We start from the raw sequence: 22714 nt of genomic DNA on the forward strand, positions 1-22714 counted from the left end.
ACTATCAGTATAGCCATAAGATTTATTGAGGCATTCACAATTTAAAGTTATCTTCTGATTTTAATGAGAAATTAAAGAGATAACAGAGGTAGGAAGCCTAAAGTTTGTTGAGAAATGACAAATTTTAAATACAGAACTTAGAAGTATTATTTTGAAAACAGCTACCAAATGGTAGTTTAATCAGGTCTGTAGGACATTGATAAAATAGATTGCACCTATACTTTTCTGTTCACATAAAGAATACATTACTTGTTTTGGTCAGGAAGATACTATACATTTACTAAATTTTGGTAGTACTTTCATTAAAATTTCATTTTATATTTTTAAAAGAGTATTTCACCTGTGTCTCTTAGCAGAATAAACCCATGAGAAGCTGACTTACATTAAAATTATCACTTCTACTATCCCCAGTCAGGGCACATACAAGAATCAACCAATGAATGCATAAATAAGTGGAACAACAAAAACAAATGTTCCCCATATTGCCCTAAATTTTGATTTACTTGAGCTGTTAGTGTTTCTTGAAAAAACAGTACTGTGATCACAAATACTACACTAAATAAAGTTTTTTTCCTCCAGAACCTGTAACATGCCATTAATATGCATTAAAAATCTACAAAAGAGCATGGATTTCCGAAATGTATTTGATCCTAATACTCATTTTTCAAAGAACACTTTGAAAAAAATTGTAGGTTCTGTTTAGTTTCTTAACTTTTGTAACCCTAAAATTTGTGCCAATCCCAGCCTGATGCCTGAGTTGAACCCCCATCCTAAAACTATTTTCGTCGGATTTGGAAACAATTCACCAGATAACCCTGGCTGTAGGATTCTGCTTTCCCCTTGCTGACCACATGTCGGGTTCTGCTATGGACTGAATATTTGTGTCCTTGAAGATATATGTGTTCAAATCCTGACAGCCAATGTGATAATATAAGAAGGCAGGGCCTTTGGGAAGTGATTATCAGGCTGTGAGGGCTAAGCCCTTTTGAATGGGCTTAGTGTCCTTATAAAAGAGACCCCAGAGAGTTAGCCAGTCCTTATAACATCAGTGAGGACAGTCAAAAAATATCCCTCTGTGAAGTAGGAAGTAGATCTTCACCACACACTGAATCTACCCATAGGGAAGAGTAAATAAGGGAATAAAGATAAGTTAGAAATTCACCAGAACTTCCACATGAGGAGAGAAAACCTGAAAGTTGAAACTGTAACAGGAGTTAAATATAACAGTTCCTTCCTAAAATACTTAATATTCTTTGGCCCTGGAGTCACTGAATTCACATTTAAATTAATCTATATTTCACTTTTATTACATTAATGGCTCCCTCTAAAACTAAATTCTATTAAAGTGAAATTATATCTTTTGAACAATTTAGGTAGATATGATATCTCATATATACAATGCATATGATGACAGGGGCAGAAAAATTCTTAATAAAAATAAGTTATAACAAAATAAAGTCTAATTTAGTGTGCTCTTTGCTTTTTTAATAAGTTCATAAAACAAAAATCAAAATTTGTTCATTCTTACACAAATGATTCTGACTGGTGCATACTTTTCTTTATGCTCATTTATCAAACCCCAAGTTTTGCTTCTCAATCTGTTAAAATACACATCACTCTAAGCAAACAAAAATGGTTAAAATAAGGATCCTGTATCTTGGTGTTTCCTTGAAGTCAGGTTTTTTCCCTCTGAATGTCTCTATCTGCTTTAACTTGGCGTATGTTAAACATAAATACAACCTTACTCCTGCTTAAGCATACATCTTTCTTTACACAAGTTAGCAAATAGCTTATATCAACACCAATGTCCAACAATGTAATTAAATCACTGCCACTTGAAATACTTTATACAGGAATAATTTAACTCTTTATACACAGTTGAAGCCTTGCATTTCAGTATGTTCTACAACTTCTGTATCATCACCTGAAATTTACCTAAAAAAGATAACACAAAGAAACATTTTGATTTTAGCAACAAGAAAAGTCTAAACATCAATTTTCAGCTTTATTTAGGAAGTTTTAATCAAGAAACTTGTTATGTCCAATTTTTCACAATCTTCTATTCAATAAAGGTAATTCCATTTTTATGAGATGATTATCTGACTAGTGAATAAGTGCCTTTGTTTCTCTATAATCCTTATATTTTGGGTATTTCACTGCTGATTATCATCGTGAATAGAAAGGAAATACAGTGAAGCTCAAGTCAATTATATTCTTGGTTGGTAGCTCTGGGTGAAAGATCTTTTGAAAGTTTAGTGATAAAAGGCCAGCTTTTATCTAGCTTTACATAATATGTATATATATATTTCTAGTATATATGTTTATATATTCCTAGTATACATATATATACTAGTATACATATATACTAGTATATTTCTAGTATACATATATACTACAAATATATATTTCTAGTATACATATATATATATATTTCTAGTATACGTATATATTTCTAGTATACATATATACTAGAAAACAAAATTTTCAATAGGGAAATTTGCTATCTAAAAAGAATATACCAGAAAAATTTCCTTTAGAAGTTAAGAATCATCCCTTAATTGTCAAATTTGGATTTCTTTAGCACATTTTCTTAAATCGGTGTCCATTATGAATTAAAAATCATTTAATATGGCTATGTATGCTACATATTATACTATATTAAATATTAAAATTGGTCAAAGTAAATGGTTTTAGCATTTTAAATGCCCTCCAAATTAACAAAAACAACAAAAAGACCTGAAAAATAATAACTAAAAACATTGTAAGAAATGTGAATTCAACTTACAAGCAGGCATTGAAGACACTTCAGCTGTTACAATACTTTTTATCCCCAAGTTTGATAAGCCGCCTCTGATTAAGCCACATGTAAATGCTAAATACTAAAAGAAACAAAAAAATGTAAAAAAAAAATATTAAGACCTTCCTAAGACAGTAAATCTATGAATAACTGACATTTAGCTAAACCTTACTATTAAGTCATTCCTATTTAAAAAGAAGGGTTGTGGAAGAACTTTTTCAAAATTACTGAAAATTATAATTGTTAGATTTCCCAGCTCCTTGCTACTAAATCATGACCCATTACGAGCTCTGCCAATTGTATGCTCCAGTTCAGGACTCTGAATCTAGACTGAGTGACAGAAGTCAAGATGGAAACAGGTTAGAATTGGTTCCAGAGGCAAGACGGGCAGCTCGTGTCTAAAGTCAGTGCTGCCTGAAGAATTCTCACCAGACCCTCTCGGTGGAATGGCCGGGCCGTCTTTCTGGCTGCTTTAACCTCCTGTGATTCTTGCCTGTTTTCTGAGCCTTTCCATCAATCTTTAAGTTAATATTATTCCAATCAATCAGAGTTGGTTTCTGCTTTCTACAACCAAGACTCTTGATTTGTTCAAGACTTACAGTGTGCCACGACAAAAAATTATCCAGTTCAAAATATCAGTAGTGTCGACACTGAAGAACCCTGTCACAGGTGACACAAAAAAGGGACAGGGACTGGGCTACGGCAGAGAAAGCCAGGACAAGAATGGGAACTAAAAAGCTAATAACCCAAGGAAGTTTTGGTTATCTACATTTTTGTATCATATGATATTCAATAATGCTATATATATATGAATAATACAGAAATATTATTATTTTGTAATATACATAAATGGGTACCGATAGGCAATTAGATCCAGAGTCATGAAATTTTGAACTGGAACAAAGCGTAGAGACTGTTTATAATATAGGGATTATTATGACCAGTTTTATTAATGAGAAAACTAAGGTCCAGAGGGGTTATGTAACTTACCCAATGTCACAAACCTCTAAGTTGGGAAGCTTAACTTAACTCTAGATTGAGTTGGTCCCAAGCCCATGTTCTTTCCACTATACCTATACTGCCTCCAATATTTTAATCACTTCAAAGGAATGCTTACATCAAAACTTGTTATCTTGCCCTGGCTGAGTGGCTCAGTTGGTTGGAGTGGCAACCCGTACACCGAAAGGCTGCAAGTTCGATCCCTGGTCAGGGCACATACCTAGGTTGTAGGTTCGATCCCTAGTTGGGGCACTTAACAGGAGGCAACTGATCAATGCTTCTCTCTCATATCGATGTCTCTCTCTCTCTGTCCTTCTCCCTCTCTCTCTGTCCCCCTGCCTGCTTCCTCTCTAAATATATAAATATCCTCAAGTGGGGATTAAAAATTTGTTTAAATGAAAAAAAACCTCATCATCTTTCTTTAACACATCTTACTTATTGATTCCTGTATGACTGAGAAACAAAAACTACACAAAACCCAGAAACATAGATACACCTAACACAAAACATGTATTCTTAGAAACAATGATAACCATGTATAAAACGATTTTTTAATGCAAAGTATAAACGCTGAGGTCAATAATTTTGCACAGCTAATATAAGTTTTATAAACTTGAGTATCTTTTCTCACATATCTGCTATATTCAAAAATGTTCATTAATCATTGGCATTTAAGTTATACTGTTTAATTGGTGCTCATAAGCCTATTTGGCTACAATTTAACATTATTTTAACATGATGAACATCTGTATCCTACTTCATAGCAAAGTTTTTAAACAAAACAACTGTAAAACCTATTTCATTTTTATTTTTAGATTTTATTTATTTATTTCTAGGCACAGGAAGGGAGGGAGAAAGAGAGTGAGAGACATGGATGTGTGAGAGCTACATCAGACCAGTTGCCTCTCACACGCCCCATATGGGGACCTGGACATGTACCCTGACTGGGAATCAGGCCACTGACCTTTTGGTTCACAGGCCAGCCCTTGGTTCACCGAGTTACACCAGCCAGGACATAAAACCTAGTTTAAATCCAAAGTCTGTTGTGACTGGCACTGTACTTTTCCCTATGGTCTACTCTTTTCATAGTAAAAAACCCCTCAATCTTCTATTCCATGAAATACCTTAGATGCATGTTCTAAGTACTGTTTTCCTGCAGACATCTGAGTAAGCAGACGAAATTTGTTGTCCTGAAGTACATAGATGCCCTGTTCCAAAAACAGAAAACACACCCAAGGTCAATGTAGTCTGCAGTCCTTAAAAATTACCTCTTGAAACCAATTTAAGAGCTAAGTTATTAAAACTCCCTTTTCCATTAGGTAAATTTTCTTTAAATGAAGGAGTTTTGCAATGTTCAAGCTGAAAAATTGGTCAGCATTTTTTAACACTAATATATACTCAATACTTTAAAATACTGTACATACAAAGATGCGTAAGACATAGTCCTTATCCTTAACTCGCAGTATAGTGTAAAAGAATCAGAACTAACTTGTCCAGGTAAAATTAGCAGTTGTGTATTATTAACTCCTATCTATAAAGCCAATGATCAGTCACTGCATCCCATCACCATTTCAAGTGCTTCCAAGCTCAGCTTGGTAGTATTATGTGAAAAAATAAATTCTACGGGTAGCTACTACATACTTTTTTCCATTTTTTATACTTATTCAAAAGCCCAAATCCATTCTAAATATTTCCTTGAGTGGGTTTTAAATGCACCATTTTCCATGCAACCTATTAATTTTTATATTAACCAAATATTTTAATAGAAAATATTAAACAATGCAAGAGTTAAATATGCTCTATAAATGAAACTTCAGAAATTACTCTAAAGACATAAATGTGATGTATTTGTGGTTCTCCTTATTACTACCACTACAAAAAAATAACTAAGAAACCAAATCCTAAAACCTTTATCATTCTGACACTGCTAGTTTTTAAAACTTAAAATAACTTAATTGGGGGGAAAGAAACAGCTATCATTACTGATAATTATCCCTTTGTCTTTATTCACTACATACTATTAGAAAAAAATTAATGACATTAATAACGTATAAAAGAAACATTATAAAGTTGACTAGAAGTTATTTTAAATTTTAAATAATAAGTAAATCACTAAAACAGGTCATTTATATGGTTAAAACACTTAAAACAGATAGGTCTTAATTTATCTACATACCTGATGGTTTGTCCTTAGATTGTCAATTTGTTTCTTGAATACTGTAGTCCAGAAATCTTTACAAATGAACTTCATGATATCTAACTCATCCTTGAACCTTGCAGTATCTTTTGTAAACCTAAAAAGATCAACTAGAAGTAATTCAGTATTTTTCTTCCAAAGAAAATAGGAAGGGTCAATTGTTAACTAATTTCCAAATGCCAGAACAGCACTGAATATTGACAGTCATAAAGTGATGAGCATCAAGCAAAGTAGACCCCATCACAGTGGATTCACATCCTGTAATACAGTTATGGGACTAAAATTGACCTGACAGTAGAATCTAACAGTAAGCTACAGTTTTAGGTACAATTCATTTTAGCAAATCAAAAAGCTGAGGATAATCATGGTCTTGTTATATAAGCCATAGAGTTCACCTATTCAGACAGTGAGAAAAAAATACGAAAGAGAATTGTTCTATAAATTGAAAGCTGATTGCATGCATAAACAGACTTGCATCCCTATGCATTCAAAGAAAATTACATTTAAGTGAATGAACCTATGGACCTTAAGTAGAAAATGCAACAAGATTTTAGATAGTTATTTCAATACCCCAAAGTTTTCAGGGAAAAAAGTCTAAAACCTAAAATATGTATTTTCTTCAAATATTAAAACATAAAGGTTGAATAACTGAGTTAAAAGACCTAACCGAAGACCTAAAAAGATATTTTGTGAAATAAAGACCAAAATTTGGGAATTAAAATTCAAGCATCTCAAGTTTTATGCAATCTTTTAAAATAGACCATCTTTGCTGATAACCTACCTGGAAGAAAATTTTCAAATCCAGACTGCTCACCTTTCTATCAATCCTTGTCCCACTCGAAACCCCATGTTTTCCAGCTTAGTAATACAGCGTCCATTTTCCTATTAAAAAAAAATAATAGCTTTGAGTACTTTTAGAATGTAAGAATGCTGATACTCAAAATTGTTCTAAAATGTTGGCTAAAAAATTAATGTTAACATTTATACTTTCTTCATTGAAACATAAGAAAAAAGTGAATTTTCTTAGTACCAATCATTTTCATAAGGCAATAAGATAAACAGAGAACTGTTGCTTATTATTACTTTTCAGAAATCCCAAAGCCTCTTCCTAATTACTCTCCCCCTACATTTTTTATGTTGTCTTTTTTTTTTTTTACATTTTCAACAATTTCTCTTCTCTCCTCAGTATAAAACTTTGTATTAGGAGCATTTAAGATCTCCCAGCAACTGTCCTCAGTTTTGGCTCAAATAAACTGTTAAAAAATTCTCTATAAAAAACAACTTGGTATCACTGTTGTCTTTTTTCTGTCAGTTATTTGCTTTGTGCTATCACTAAGTTCTATTGTTTCTTGTTTTGTTTAAAATATCCCTTAGAAAGTTATCCAAGCTTTCTAGCTCTTGGTGTGTCTAAGTTGATGACCCCACCATTCTATGTCTGGAATCCTGCAATTGCTTTGCACTTCCTTTGACAATTTCATCCAGTCTTAAGGCTTAAAATACTGTCTTTATGCTGAAGACTCGCCAAATCCTCTGGATGACCTACAAAGACCTATCCCATCCAGACCCATGCACCTCTTGAACCCAACCTTCTACTCTTGTTCATTCACGCCACGCCAGCTGCACTGGTCTCCTTGCTGTCCTTAAACATGCCAGACATGCCCTTGTCTCAGGGATCTTGCAGGGGCAGCTCTTCCTCCAGATATTCACAAGACCAACTCCCTTGCTTTACGCCTTCTCTCACATGTCACCATTACAAATGAGGCCCGCTTTAACCATTTCTTTAAAATTGCAATATCATTCCCCTTCAGCAACTGTCTATCCTAGTGATTTTCAAAGTATGATTTTCAAGACCAGCAACACTGATATCACCTGGAAACTTGTAAAAATGACAAATTTGGTAATCCCACCCCCAATTTACTGAATCAGAAACTGGATATGGGGTCAGCAATCTGTTTTAAGAAGCCCTCCAAAAATGATTCTGATGTCTCATCCTACTTCTCTGATTAAGCTGTCTCTAAAGAACTTTTTTCACCATTTAGCGTACAATATATACATTTTATTAATTTTATATTGACATATTCCTCCATCCCCACACTGCTAGAATTCAGCTCCAAGAGGGCAGGATTTTTTACGTATTCTGAAGCCTGTTCCTCTCCCACTAAGAAGTACATCATAGGCTTCATTATTTGCTGAACTTTCTTCTGAAGAACCATGTACTCCACTTATGGGCTGTGACTACTAACTGTATTTCTAGTACAGACTTTATTGGACACAGCTATCTAGAGGTCCCCTCAAATTAGGCATATTTAGCTTGCTCTTCCTCTAGAATTCCTTAACTTCATTAATGGCATCACCATCCACCTAGATACTCCAACCAAAAAACTTCCATTTCTTTACCTCTTTGCTCCCAACCTCTCCACAAACACCGCAGTCCAGTCCTGTGGAGCCTACAACTACATATTTTCCAAAATACATCTTCTCTCTCCATCCTTACTGCTTAAGTTAGCCCTTATCATTTCTCTCTTGGTTTTCAGCCAGAGCCTTCCAACTGATCTCGTCTCTAGTTTTCTTCCTTTGATTTATTTTCTATAGTTCTGGTATAGACTTTCTAAAAAAACAGATCTGCCCTGGCTGGTGGGGCTCAGTGGATTGAACACCAGACTAAGATGGTTGAACTCCTAGTCAGGACACATGCCTGGGCACATGCCAGGTCCAGGGGCCGGGGTACGGGGTATGTGAGAGGCAACTGCACATTGATGTTTTTCTCCCTCTCTCCCTCCCTTTTCCTCTCTCTAAAAATAAATAAATAAATCTTTAAAAAACAAATCATGTTAGATCTCTACTGGATCTTCCAGCACTTCCTCCCCTTTCTTCAAAGTCAAGTCCAAACTCCTTAGCATGACATTATGTGCTTCTCCTTAATCGATCCCTAGCTAGTTACGCAGAATCACTAACAGCCACATATCCACAAGCATCCTTCCCTCTACCACTCTAAAATTTCTGCAGCAAGTCCAGAGTTCCACGCTCTCTTATTCCTCCATACCTTTGTAAATGCTGTCCCCCAAACTGTTCATCTTTTCAATTCAGCTCAAGTATAGATAGTATCACATCCTCCCAGAAACCTTCCCTGATACTCCTTTGGGCCCTAAGCTTGCCATAACAGTCTGTATACATATTTATTATTGTACCTATCACTATCCTTGTTTTTTCTGTTATTCTCCATACTCATTCCCAAACATGCTCAGGTGGAATGAGGACCTGTAAGCCAGGATGCTCTTTGTAGAACAATCTTTGTAGAGTCACCCAAGAACATACTGATTAGCAGGAAGTATGTTTATATACATAGACCTTCTCAAACACTAACTATGATCACATGAGCTTTTAAAATAAGTCCTAGTAAATACCTTCTGATGTTACTACTCATTCATCTGGCATATATGAGTGCTCACTTGTAGGCACCAAATTTTTAAGAAAATTAAACCTGAAAATATTTTATCCATTAACTTTTCTTTAAAAAAAAAACCTACTCTCAATAAAGGTAAATACTCAATTATTCAGTTTTTAAAAATTTAATTCCTCTCTACCATAGTTTGAAAATCACTGATTTGGAGGGTAAGAACATTCGTCCTTTATTTCATTTCAAAACTTACAACTTTATATCTAAAAATATATATAAAACCCATTTTTGGAGAAGAGGATTGTGTGTCATTCTTTTACATTTTGAAGCACACTTAAAGTAGAGCCAATAATACAACAAACAGTCTTTATAAATTTTCTACTGATTGATTTTTAGAGAAAAAGGAAGAAGTGGTGGGGGGAGAGAGGGGTTGATTTGTTTTTCCATTTATTTATGCATTCATTGGTTGATTCATGTATGTGCCCTGTCCAGGAATCAAACCCACAACTTTGGCACATGAAATGATGCTCTACCAACTTAGCTACCAGGCCAGGGCCACAATGAACCCTCTTACACTCTGATTCCAATATGAATTCTAATCATCAATATTGACACATAACTTTTTAGCCCTGTCCAAGTGCTAAAAGGTTGTGGGTTCAATCCCCAGTCAGGGCACATACCTAGGTTTTGGGTTCAGTTCCCAGTCAGGGTGCCTATGGAAGGTGATTGATCTGTTTTTCTCTCACATCAATGTTTCCTTCTCTTTTTCTTTCACTTTCTCTTTCTCTTTTGTTCTCTCTCTCTCTTTCTCAACTCCCCCTTCCTCTCTTTAAAATCAATAAACATATCCTCAGGTGAGAATTAAAAAAAAAGACTACCACATAACTTTTTAAAATCATTTTGTTTATATGCACTTTATATTTTCCACCCACCCTAAACAAATTGCAATAGAAAAGTTATTTATAGAATTCCACCAAGATGGAGGCGTAGGTGGAAACACTGCACCTTCTGCCACAACTAAGTTTAAAAACAGAGTTTTAGCAACAAAAACACAGCCAAACCACAGAAAATTGAACTACACTGAAGTCCAACAACAATGAACCCTTCAGCCAAACCAGTAAGAGGGGCAGAGCCAGCAGCGGAGCGAGGTGGGGCAGGAAAGATCCACCACACTGACCAGGGCGCGCAACCCAAGTGCGCCAGCAGCCGTGGGCGGATCCCAGGTGTGGAGAAGCAGGCGGACCCACTGAGGGCACAAGGCGGTGGACCCACTGAGGGCTGATCCTGGTCACACATTCACGTGCAGATAAACCGGTGAAGAAGCTAGCAGTAAGACGGACCGCACAGGTCCCAGGGGCAGGAAGCGGCAAAGGGAACTTCCATTGTCCCTCTCTGACCCTGCCCCCACATACAGCCTCACGAACCAGCAACCTGGGTGGCCCCACCCTGGTAAACAACTAAGGCTCCGCTCCTCATACATAACAGGCATAAACAGATCAAAACACGGCTCCAGAACAACTCAGAGCCCCAGAGCTGATAAATCTAAGTGATGAAGAAATAGCCAAACTTTCAGATGCACAGTTCAAAACACTGGTGATCAGGATGCTCACAGAACTGGTTGATTTTAGTCACAAATTAGAGGAACATATGAAGGCTAAACTAATTGAAATGAATGGAAATACACAGGAAACCAATAGTAATGGAAAGGAAACTGGGACTCAAATCAAGGAAGTGGACCAGAAGGAGGAAAAAAATGACCAAACAGAAAAGGATGAAGAAACAAGAATTCAAAAAAACTAGGAGAGGTTTAGGATCCTCCAGGACATCTTTAAACATTCCAACATCCGAATTATAGGGGTACCAGAAGGGGAAGAGGAACAGCAACAAGTGGAAAACTTATTTGAACAAATAATAAACGAGAACTTCCCCAAACTGGCAAAGGAAATAGACTTCCAGGAAATCAAGGAAGCACAGACAGTCCCAAACAAGTTGGACCCAAGAAGGAACACACCAAGGCACATCATCATTACATTAGCCAAGATTGAAATGAAGGAGAGAATCCTAGAAGCAGCAAGAGATAAGGGGACAGTCACCTACAAAGGAGTTCCCATCAGACTGTCAGCTGATTTCTCAAAAGAGACCTTACAGGCAAGAAGGGGCTGGAAAGAGGTATTCCAAGTCATGAAAGGCAAGAACCCACATCCAAGACTGCTCTATCCAGCAAAGTTTTCATTTAGAACGGAAGGACAGATAAAGTGTTTCTCAGATAAGATCAAATTCAAGGAGTTCATCATCACCAAGCCCTTATTATATGAAATGTTAAAGGAACTTATCTAAGAAAAAGAAGATAAAAAAAGATGAACAGTGAAAGGACAGCAAACTCAGTTATTAACAACCACACCTAAAACAAAAGCAAACTTAGAGGACAGCTAGATCAGGAGCAGAAACACAGAAATGAAGATCTCATGGAGGGTTAGCAACAGGGGAAGTGGGAGAAGGAGAAGGGGGGAGAAGGTACAGAAAATAAGTAGCATAGATGATAGGTAGAAAATAGATAGGGTGGAGGGCAAGAATAGTATGGGAAATATAGAATCTAAAGAACTTGAGACACGTGGTCATAAACTAAAGGGGGGATGGTGGGGGAGGGGGTGTGCAGGGTGGAGGAAAATGAAGGGGGGAAATAGAACAACTGTAATGGCATAATTAATAAAACATATTAAAAAAAGAAAAAAGTTATTTATAGTTTAAATCAGTGATTTCAACCTTTTTCATCTCATGGCAAACACAAATTAATTACTAAAATTCTGCAGCACACCAAAAAAATATTTTTTGCCAATCTGAGAAAACATAGGTATAATTTTGATTAATTCACAGTTGGCTATTGCATTGGCTGTTGTCATATTTTTATTTAAAGATCTATGGGAAAAAGAGGTCAGTCAGTGCCCCTGACTAGTCAGGTATTGCATGTTCTAAAAATTCTTGCAGCACACTGGTTAAAAATTGCTGAGTTATTCTTTCTGATGCATGGTCTGTTTTCTTTGTAAATGCAATACAATAAACAATTTAATAACCACAAAAAAAGGAAAATTGCACCCTGATTCCAATATGGATTTTAATCATCAAGACTGGTTTAAGTGATTGAAAACTTACAAATTTCTTTTCTCATATATGACTCGCACACCTCTTAAAATTACCAGACATGATTACAACAGCTCTGTTTTCCTTTGGGGTCAATAATTTAGGGAAAAGAGGGATTTAAAAAGAAGATGACTTTCCTGGGCAAGAGCTAGAAGAGAGAAAACGAATAGACGTGAATACACACATTAGAGGTTGGGTGGGATAGGGAGAGCACGATGAAGAGGGAAAGGGTATGCTACTAATTATTGTTGGAGAAAGGAAAGGCTAGCTTAGCACAAACAGCAAATGTCTGTTACTCAGCACTTAACACGGATGCTAAACATTAATAGCTATTGGTTGTTGGTGATAGTAAAAATTTGTCACTTGAAAATAATCTCTATTACAGATGGATCTGAATAACAAGAGAATTTGCTTCATTTCCAGTACTCTTCCTGATGTCTTCCTAATGATATCTACCAATGCATCATGCCCATCTGCCACAGACTGAACGTTTGTGTCCCCCTAAAATTCATATATTGAAATCCTAATTCTCACTGTGATGGTATTAGGAGGTGGGACTCCTGGGATGTGTTTCCATCATGAGAGTCCTCAAGAATCAGATGTGTCCTTACAGAAGAGACACCAGAAAGCTAGCTAGTCCCCTTCTGCCATGTAAAGATACAGCCAAGAGACATCTATGAACCAGAAGCAGAAATTCATAGACACAGATTCTGTTGGCATCTTGATCTTGAACGTCCCAGCCTCCAGAACTGTGAGAAATAAATGTTTGTTGTTTACAAGCCACTCCATCTATGATATATTTTTTTTTTTTACAGCAGCTGGGACAGAGAAACTATCCTTCTTGTAGTTTACAAACTGGCAATACCTTTTCATGGATATCCTATATGCATCGGAAAATTTCAGCCTGTCCAAAAATAATTATTTTCATCCCCCTTATTCCTCTCCAATCAATCCAGTTGCTCAAGCTAAAAACCTAGGGATAATTTTCAACTCACTCCTATACCTAATTAAGTCCTAGAGATTCTACCTCCTATTTCTCAAACTTGTTCACTCCTCTTCTCTCTATCCCTGTCTTAATTCAGATCTTCATCATCTCCTGCCTGGGTGGATCTTTTCTACTACAAGGATCTTTCCACTACAAGGGTCTTCCCTCTCCATCCAGCCCCTCTTTCTAAAACAAAAGTGGGTCATGTCATTCTCCTTCTTAAAAATCCTTTTTTAAAACAATTTTATTTATTTATTTTTAGAGAGAAGGAAGTGGGAGGGGGCGGAAAGAGAGGAAAAGAAACATCAATGTGTGGCTGCCTCTCACGTGTCCCCCACTGGGGACCTGGCAGGAAACCCAGGCATGTGCCCAACAGGGAATTGAACCAGCGACCCTTTGGTTCACAGGCCCATGCTCAGTCCACTGAGCTACACCAGCCAGGTCCTCCTTCTTAAAAACCCTTTAAATCTTCCACCAAGAGGTCCAAATTCTTTGATCGTACAAGGTTCTTTTTGGTTTTAGCTCTCAATATGTTTCACTCTCCATCCTTCAATCTAGTCACAATGAAATATGCATACTTAAGCATATTTAAATACTTAACACTCTTTCATATCTCTATGTCTTTCTTCACCTTTGCCTAGGATGCTTTTCCTACCCCCACTTCCACCCCTCTTTATCAACAGCTTTATAGAAAGCGCTTCTAGCTTCAGCATGACTTTGGAATTTCTTATTTATAAAAGGTCTGTTTCAACGCCATGATTCCACACCTAATTACCATCAAACACCTTAATCATTCATTAAACCCCTATTCCCCAACAACAGTGAGGCAGGGGTTTTATTTTATTCATCTAGCACAGTGTCAGACCCACAATGCAAACTGAGTATTTTCTGAATGAATCGATGCAGGAATAAGGGTTGCCATATATAAGTAGTAAACCTCCACAAGGATGGGGCCATTGTTTCCTTCATTACTATATCACCAGCACCTAGAAATTAGCTCTAACATAATGGGCACTAAATATTTTTAATTAGTTTGCTTCCTAATTATACAGAAAGCCTGCAAAGTTTCTTTTGCTCTGACCTCAACTTCCATTAGGCTTCTGTCTTCGGGTTGCGTGGAGTGATATTTAAGGGTTTGGGATAAAGGAGGGACGAACAGCATTCTCAGGCTAGAGCAGGTCTGCGCATTGGGTGGCTCAGAAGTGCTGGAAATGGCCGAAGAATTAAGTAAGAACCCTGCTGTAAACTATGGTAGAGACAACTTTAGTAAAATCTGTGGCCTCCAGGACACAGGTATGGAAATGGACAAAAAAAAAGGTAGCGAATAGTAGAAAATGCTAAAGAGAAAAGGATAAAAGACCAAAGACAGCTGACAGGTTCTGTGACTTACGATACCTGCAGGTAGACCAGGTTGCTACACATTGTGAGGCCTTCCGTGGCGATGGGACAGGGGTAGAAAGAGAACTGACGGGAAAACAAAGAGGGTCTCAAGGGCCTGTGACAGCACTCACCACCTCCCCCTGCTCCGCGGACTTGTACACTCCGGACACCATCTCGTTATGGAGGAGCAAAAACAACGCCTCATCCGCCATTTCCTGCTTATTCGTGCAAGCTCTGGTTTTCGGCTCTTGTTTGGGTCAGGCTCCCGTTTGGGTCCGGGTCCGGCTAGCGCCTGAGCGACTGGGACTGCGCCGCAGCTCCCCGGTCGGTAGCCAGTCCCTCGTTGCTAGGAGACCGAGGAAGTCAATTAGTTTCCAGAAGGCTGGTACTGGAGGGAACCAGGTACCCGGGCGAGCCCACCCCAGGGCTGCCAAGCCCTCGGGCCAAACGAGACAGTCTGACAGCTGCCGGAACCAAAGCAAAGCAAACCAAACCCCCGGCGACCCAGTCCGGTCCCCTGGGCTGGGGGACGGGGGGGTGGACGGGGGAGGGTGGACGGGGGGGGGGGGGGGGGGGGGGCGGGGGGACGACACAACTTCCGGTTCCTTCGGTCCCGCATTCTGGCTGCTCAGAGTTCCTCCTCGGGGTGAACGCTGATGCCACTGTGATGATAGCGCGCAGGCGGGTGGCTGGAATAATGCCTAAGGATCTACCACTGCTTCCTCTGTTACTTCCAATGAGTTAGATGAACCGATAAGAAAGTCTGTTTGCTTCATCAAAAGCTTTCGTTTCCTACCATATGTTCAATATGAAAAGTTGTAAAAAGAGCGAATAAGGAGCATTTGAGATCTTTCTTTTCAACATGTCAATTTGGCTCAAATACTTAGAAAATTTCTCAAAAAAAAGAGTAAATATATCAATTTTTCAGGCCATACGTTTTAGATACATTGAGAAAGCACCCCAATCCATACTGGATTAAACCTAGGTATGCAAAAAGCTTTACAGCCATTTTGCCACCAGGAAGTTTACTAGAAGGGACGTAGTAAGGGGCAAGGGAGTAAGCAAAGAACAAGATATGCTTGAACCAGAAAACACAAGTTAACCTGAGGATTAGGAGAATGGGAAAAGCACTAAATATTTCAGAAAAGCAACTGTCATTGTGGAACGAAGTTCATAAGACTCTGTGACACCGGACAGGTTAGGCTCCATTGGTTGATTGTCCCACAGAGGGAGAGGTTGCAGGTTGGATTCCCTATCAGGGCACATGACTGGGCTGCCGAGTTTGTCCCAGTTTGGGGCCCTTTGGGGCCCTTAGTAGAGAGGCAACTGATGTTCTCTCACATGGTTTCTCTTTTTCTCCCTCTCTCTAAAAAGAAAATAAAATCTTTTTAAAAAAATCGATGACAGATGTGAAACAACTACAAAGGTGCAAATACATATGTTAGATGAATGCACCTCTTAAATTTGGCAAATCTGGCATAAATGTGTTGCTTAGCATTTTATTAGTTCTTTTTTTTAGTAATTGACAAAGCAGGTTTTTTCCAATTAATTCATTGCTTCCGCAAAATTAACATACTAAGTTTTTTCAAATTGCTGACAACCTCTCAACTCTTTGTGTCCTTTCACAGGAATGTAAGATCATGTTCCATAATCAGAATTGTCATGGCTTGTTTTCTACATGTCCCTTCTAATATTTAGATCAGTTTATTTGATCATCACATTAAGTCAAGCATAAAAGTTCCACTTAAGCTTTTGAAAACACCAGTGTAATTCTGCAACCATTTTTCCAGCACTAAAATTTCCCATATATGAAGTCAGGTCCTTTATGTCTCAATTGCATTCTTCCTTCATCACCTCCATCAAGGAACAGAAGGAATCCAAGTTCACCACTGAGGTCAGAGTAAGCAATTGACCTTAATAAGGTGATTTCTCAAACTACAATAACATGGGGTCTTAGAATATTTTGAATTTTATTTATTGAATTTAGAGAGGAGGGAGGAGAAGATGAGGCAGGGAGACAGACATTGATTTATTGTTCCAGTTATTTATGCATTCATTGGTTGATTCTTATATGTGCCCTGACTGGGTATTGAACCCACCATCTTGGAATATCGATAGATGCTCTAAACAACCAAGCTACCCAGCCAAAGTGGTCTTAGAATATTTTGAAGAATAGAGGGAAAACATTCATTAAGTACCTACTAAATGTTGAAGACAGCATTTTAATGATTCCTCTTCCCTTCCCTCACCCCATAAAGTAGACTATGTTAAATTGTCCACAATCCAAATACCAGATCCTTTGGAACAGGAATAGATCCTGGTTTTGGTTAACATTAAAAGCATTTTCTCATGGAAATGTTACTGAGGAGACCCAAGTCAAGAGGCTCTTCCTCCTCAGTTCTTGCCTTGCTTGCAAGAGAAGAATTCAGGGACTTCTGGCCAAGATGGATGCGTAGGTAGACAAACTGTGACTCCTCGCACAACCAAAAGAAGGACAACAACAATTTAAAAACAAATAACAGCCCTGGCTGGTGTAGCTCAGTGAATTCGAGCATGGGCCTGTGAAGCAGAGGGTCGCTGGTTTGATTGCCAGTGAGGGCACATGCCTGGGTTGCAGGCCAGGTCCCCAGTAGGGGACACATGAGAGGCAACCACACACTGATGTTTCTCTCCCACTCTTTCTCCTTCCTGTCCCCTCTATCTAAAAATAAATAAAATATTTTTTAAAATAAAAACAAAAAACAACCAGAACTGACAGAAAATTGAACTGTATGGAAGTCCGACAACCAAGGAGTTAAAGAAGAAACACCCATCCAGGCCAATAGGAGGGGAGGAGATGGGCAGCCAGGCAGCAAGAACTTGTGGCAAGGCAGCAGCTGGTGGAGCAGGCGGTCCCACATTCGCGCAGATAAACTGCGCGAGAGAAAGCTGGGGAGAAAAACAGACTGCACAACCCAGGGTCCCATCTTGGGGAAATAAAGCCTCAAACCATAGAGCGAAAACACCTGTGGGGGTTGAGGCAGCATCAGGAGAAACCCCCAGCCTCACAGGAGAGTTCATTGGAGAGACCCCCAGGGTCCTAGAACATACACAAGCCCACCCAGGAATCAGCACCAGAACGGTCCACTTTGCTTGTGGGGAAATAACTGAAATCTGGGAGAGAGCAGATCAAGCACCATTGCTCCTCCCCAGATACAGCATCACAAAACAGTGATGTGGGTTGCCCTGCCCTGGTGAACACCTAAGCCTCTGCCCCTTATAGTAGCAGGCACTTGGAGACCAAAAAAAAAAAAGGCCCAAATGAAAGAACAAATCAAAGCTCCAGAAAAAATACAACTAAGCGATGAAGAGATAGCCAACCTATCAGATGCAGAGTTCAAAACACTGGTAATCAGGATGCTCACAGGATTACTTGAATTTGGTCACAAATTAGATGAAAAAATTAAGGCTATTCTAAGTGAAATAAAAGAACTTTACAGGGAACCAACAGTGATAGGAGGGAAGCTGGGACTCAAATAAACAGTGTGGACCAGAAGAAAGAATGAAACATTCAACCAGAAAAGAATGAAGAAACGAGAATTCAAAAAAATGAGGAGAGGCTTAGGAACCTTCAGGACATTCTTAAACATTCCAACATCTGAACTATAGAAGTGCCAGAAGGAGAAGAGGAAGAGCAAGAAATTAAAAACTTATTTGAACAAATAATGAAGGAGAACATCCCCAATCTGGCAAAGGAAATAGAATTTCAGGAAGTCCAGGAAGCTCAGAGAGTCCCAAAGAAGTTGGACCCAAGGAGGAATACACCAAGGCATATCATAATTACATTAGCCAAGATTAAAATGAAGGAGAGAATCTTGAAGCAGCAAGATAAAAGAAGACAGTTACCTACAAAGGAGTGCCCATTAGACTGTCAGCTGATTTCTCCAAAGAGACATTACAGGCAAGAAGGAGCTGGAAAGAAGTATTCCAAGTCATGAAATCCAAAGACCTACAACCAAGATTGCTCTATCCAGCAAAACTTTCATTTAGAATGGAAAGGCAGGTAAAGCCCTTCTCATATAGGGTCAAGTTCAAAAAGTTCATCATCACCAAGCCCTTATTATATGAAATGTTAAAGGGATTTACCTAAGAAAAAGAAGACCAAAAATATGAACAGTAAAATGACAACAAACTCACAACTATCAACAACCAAACCTAAAACAAATTTTAAAAAACCCCAACAAACTAAGCAAACAACTAGAACAGGAACAGAATCACAGAAATGGAGACCACATGGAGGGTTATCAGCAGGGAAGGGGAAGGGAGAATAGAGAGAAAGGCACAGGGCATAAGTAGCATAAATGGTAGGCACAAAATAGACAGAGGGAGGTTAAGAATAGTATAGGAAATGTAGAAGCCAAAGAACTTATATGACCCATGGACATGAACTAAAGAGGGAGAATATGGGTGGGATGGGGTGTGCAGAGAGGAGGAGAATAAAGGCGGGGAAATGGGACAACTAGTAGCATAATTAATAAAATATATTTTAAAAGAGAAAAGAAAATGTAAAAAAAAAAAGAATAATTCAGGTGAGACACAGCACGTATAGTGGAAATGAGATAGCAAATTTATTTATGAGATACACTTGAGCACAAAACTACAGGCAAGCACCCAGCTAGTTTGAACACCCACTGTATAGAGAAAATAAAGTTGTTAGTAAATTTGTTTTATACACTTGAGCACCTGGCCACAAGTGGGCTCTCAGCTAATCTGAATGTGCCAACTCTTGGGGTTCAGGGGTTATGTACTTTAGTCAGTTTCTAGGTTCCCCTCCCCTTCTCCCTCTCAGACCTTGGAACAATTACAAAGGTTTTCTTTCCCAGCTAGTGGAGACAATACACGCAGAATTTCAAGGGCTCCCCTCCTCTCGCGCTATTATAATTTTGCTTGTGATGTTTGGAACACCTGGCAATCCTATTAGTTGGGGCTCAGTACTGCTGAATCAATGGGTGAGACATGTCTCTCTTTTTTAAGTTCTTTATTACATTGTACTGGACAAGGGTCCTGCTTTACTTCCCCTCTGGCTACTCATTCCTAGCTGCTACCTAACGGAAACACAGTTTTATTTGGTGTCAGGATCTACTGTTACCGCATTCTCCTGGTTCATGTATTGCCTATGACATAGGATTCTAATACGGATCAATGACATGAAGTACGCTCAGAATCAGACAGACATATCCATCAATCTTCATCCCTCTTACCTAATTTTACTTTGTTTTTTCAATAGCACTTCTCTGTTTCTAATGCTGGGTGGAAAAGTTTTCCTTCTACCCTTTCAGGTTTGTTGGCTAGTTTACTAATTAGGTTGACATAAAATAGATTAATAGGAGAAAAATAGATTTAATTTCATGAATATAAGAGCTCCGTTAAAATATGAAACCCCAAAGGAAGTTAGGCAATTGAGACTTATATGCTGTCCTAACTTAAGGAAATGGGATAGGGACCCGGGGCTTCAGATGATGAGAGCACAATTCACAGAAAGAAGAGCGGATACAGCCCTGGCTAGTGTGGCTCAGTGGATTTAATCGTAGGCTTGTGAGATGAAAGGTGCCTGGTTTGCTTCAAGGTCAGGGCACATGCCTGAGTTGCAAGACAGGTCCCCAGTTGGGGGCATGGCAGAGGCAATCATTCCATGTTTCCCTCCCTCTCTCCCTATCTTCCCCTCTCTCTCAAAATAAAATAAATAAAATCTTTTTTTTTTTAAAGAGCAGATATCTGGTAATCAGACTATTGCCTTGCCATGCAGGTAAGCCTTTCAGATAAAAGTTATCTTTCAGATTGTGCACTATAATATTGTACACTTGAGACATATAATCTTAGTAATCAATGTCACCCAATAAATTTAATTTTTTAATAAATGAAAGAAAAGTTAACTCTGGTAATAGCTCTCTTCCTTAACCAGGCCCCCTAATTAAATTAGTTTCAGTAGTTAGGGAGAGGTAAAAGTTTTTCTTCTCTTTTTTATATTTACTTATTTAGAGAGAGAGAGAGGGAGGGAGAGAGGGAGAGAAACATCAATTGGTTGCCTCTTGTATGTGCTTGAAACTCTCAATTTAGGCATGTGCCCTGACCAGGAATTGAATTGGTGACCTTTGGTTTGCAGGACAATGTCCAACAAACTAAGCCACACCGGTCAGGGCTAAAAGGTTTTCTTTAACCTGCTGGGTCTTAATTGCATTCAGCTCAAAATAATTTATATGTCAACTTGGCACATTTTGGGGTGGCATATTCCGCTCTTTCACTAGCATGCTTGTTAATTTACTGATTTTTGTCCTCTACCTCCATACTTTCTCCTCCCAATATCCTTGAGCAGAGAGATCTATAATGTGCACTGGTGTATCCAAGTTCTTGGAATACTGCCTGGCACATAACATGCACTCATTAAATATTTGTTAAATGAATGATCTTTGCTCCCTGAGGAGTTTATAAACTCCAGAGAAGCAGGAACCACACCACCTTGTTCTAGGATTCATCCTCAAGGCCTAGGTTACTGCTCATACCTAAGAGGAGCATTTAAAAGTTGGGCGAATTAAAATGGTGGCTGGGGTTAAATACAGTTGGCCTGCTAGTGCTTGGTGGGGGTGGGGGGCAGTGCCAGGATGCCTGGCTGATAGATGGAAAATGAGAATGCAAGCGTTATTTCTAACTGAAAGGGTCAGGCCAGTTTCCCACCCTGCCAGACTGTTCATGACCCAGTCAGGCCAGTTTTCCAATCCTCTGCACTGCTAGAGACTCAGTTATCCCAACTCAATTGATAGCCCGTGGCTTAATCAAAACTGTCTCCCAACGCACACCACTGATAGATACCTGGTGCCAGTCACTACTGCTTTTGGTCCCACTGCCCCTCCTATACCAGCCCAGGAACACCCCAGCCCTTTATCTAACCCGTTGTCCTGGCTCACATCCTGAAAACCTGAGACTAACCACTCCCCTATCCCCCACAAACCCCACTCTCGCCTTCCCCTGGGGGCTGCAGTGGATCCCAACTCAGCCCACCTGTAAGCGCAGCATCAAATAAAGGCACTTGGATCAAATTATCCGGTTCCTCCAGCCTCTATTTCTCACGCATTTCTAACAATAACATTGTGAGAAAATGTTTTATAACTATAATTGCAAAGATACTTGCAAACATATTTCTGGTGGCAATGAAAGCACAGCAGAACCAGTTGCACAGTATCACACACACACAACCAATGGCACCGCTCCCTGGTCCACATCTTAAATTAACCAGCTCTGGACCAGGAGTAGAGGCTAATGCCTGCCTCATCGGTCTCATCGTCGCTTTTCTCTTCTATTACAGCCTTGCACAAGGTCTGATCTGATGATTCTAGGCTGGCAAAACCTAGGGACAATAACAGCATCCCCAGACTCAATTTCCGTGTCAGGAAAAACAGGTATTTTATTTAAGCCTTTAAGAGGCATAACATGCATAAAGCGTTTCACACAGCGTCCCGAAATAACTGTTGGCTACCAGATTAAAATTAAGGATTTTTCCTGTTTCTTCATTCTTTACTTCCCTCTGCCCATTTTGGTTCAACCTAATCTAAGGAAGCCTGCGCCCCTCTCCTCCACCCCTTACACACTCTCTGGGCATGCGCACCACATAACGGCCGCACCCTTTCCTAATCTAATCATTGATGCGGGGTGGGAGAATACACTCGCCTCCAGCCCACTTTAATGTGATTAAATGGCTAAGACTAAAGCTCATCAAAGCACAAGTTAAGTACGCTGCGAAACGCTGCACACTCGCCAGCAGAGCAAAGAGGCGAGCCAGGGTCTCTG

At 38.9% G+C, this 22714-nt stretch overlaps 1 protein-coding gene across 2 annotated transcripts; it reads right to left on the reverse strand.

Annotated features, from left to right (window-relative positions):
- Positions 1 to 2: 2 nt before the first annotated feature.
- TRAPPC6B (trafficking protein particle complex subunit 6B) lies at positions 3 to 15424 on the reverse strand. Of its 2 annotated transcripts, none has more exons than XM_037158890.2 (6): positions 15025 to 15424; positions 6808 to 6875; positions 5973 to 6090; positions 4921 to 5004; positions 2786 to 2879; positions 3 to 1935 (listed from the first exon to the last, which is right to left on the reverse strand). In XM_037158890.2, the coding sequence occupies exons 1-6, from the start codon at positions 15103 to 15105 to the stop codon at positions 1904 to 1906; spliced, it is 477 nt and encodes a 158-aa protein (XP_037014785.1). In that variant the 5' UTR covers positions 15106 to 15424; the 3' UTR covers positions 3 to 1903. The 2 variants fall into 2 exon arrangements, with proteins under 2 accessions (XP_037014785.1, XP_037014786.1); XM_037158891.2 differs by lacking the exon at positions 15025 to 15424 and adding an exon at positions 14909 to 15006.
- Between the last annotated feature and the right edge of the window lie 7290 nt (positions 15425 to 22714).

This window comes from Artibeus jamaicensis, unplaced genomic scaffold (assembly GCF_021234435.1).
Source record: "Artibeus jamaicensis isolate MK-2021 breed Jamaican fruit bat unplaced genomic scaffold, CSHL_Jam_final contig_760, whole genome shotgun sequence".
Taxonomy (NCBI): domain Eukaryota; kingdom Metazoa; phylum Chordata; class Mammalia; order Chiroptera; family Phyllostomidae; genus Artibeus; species Artibeus jamaicensis.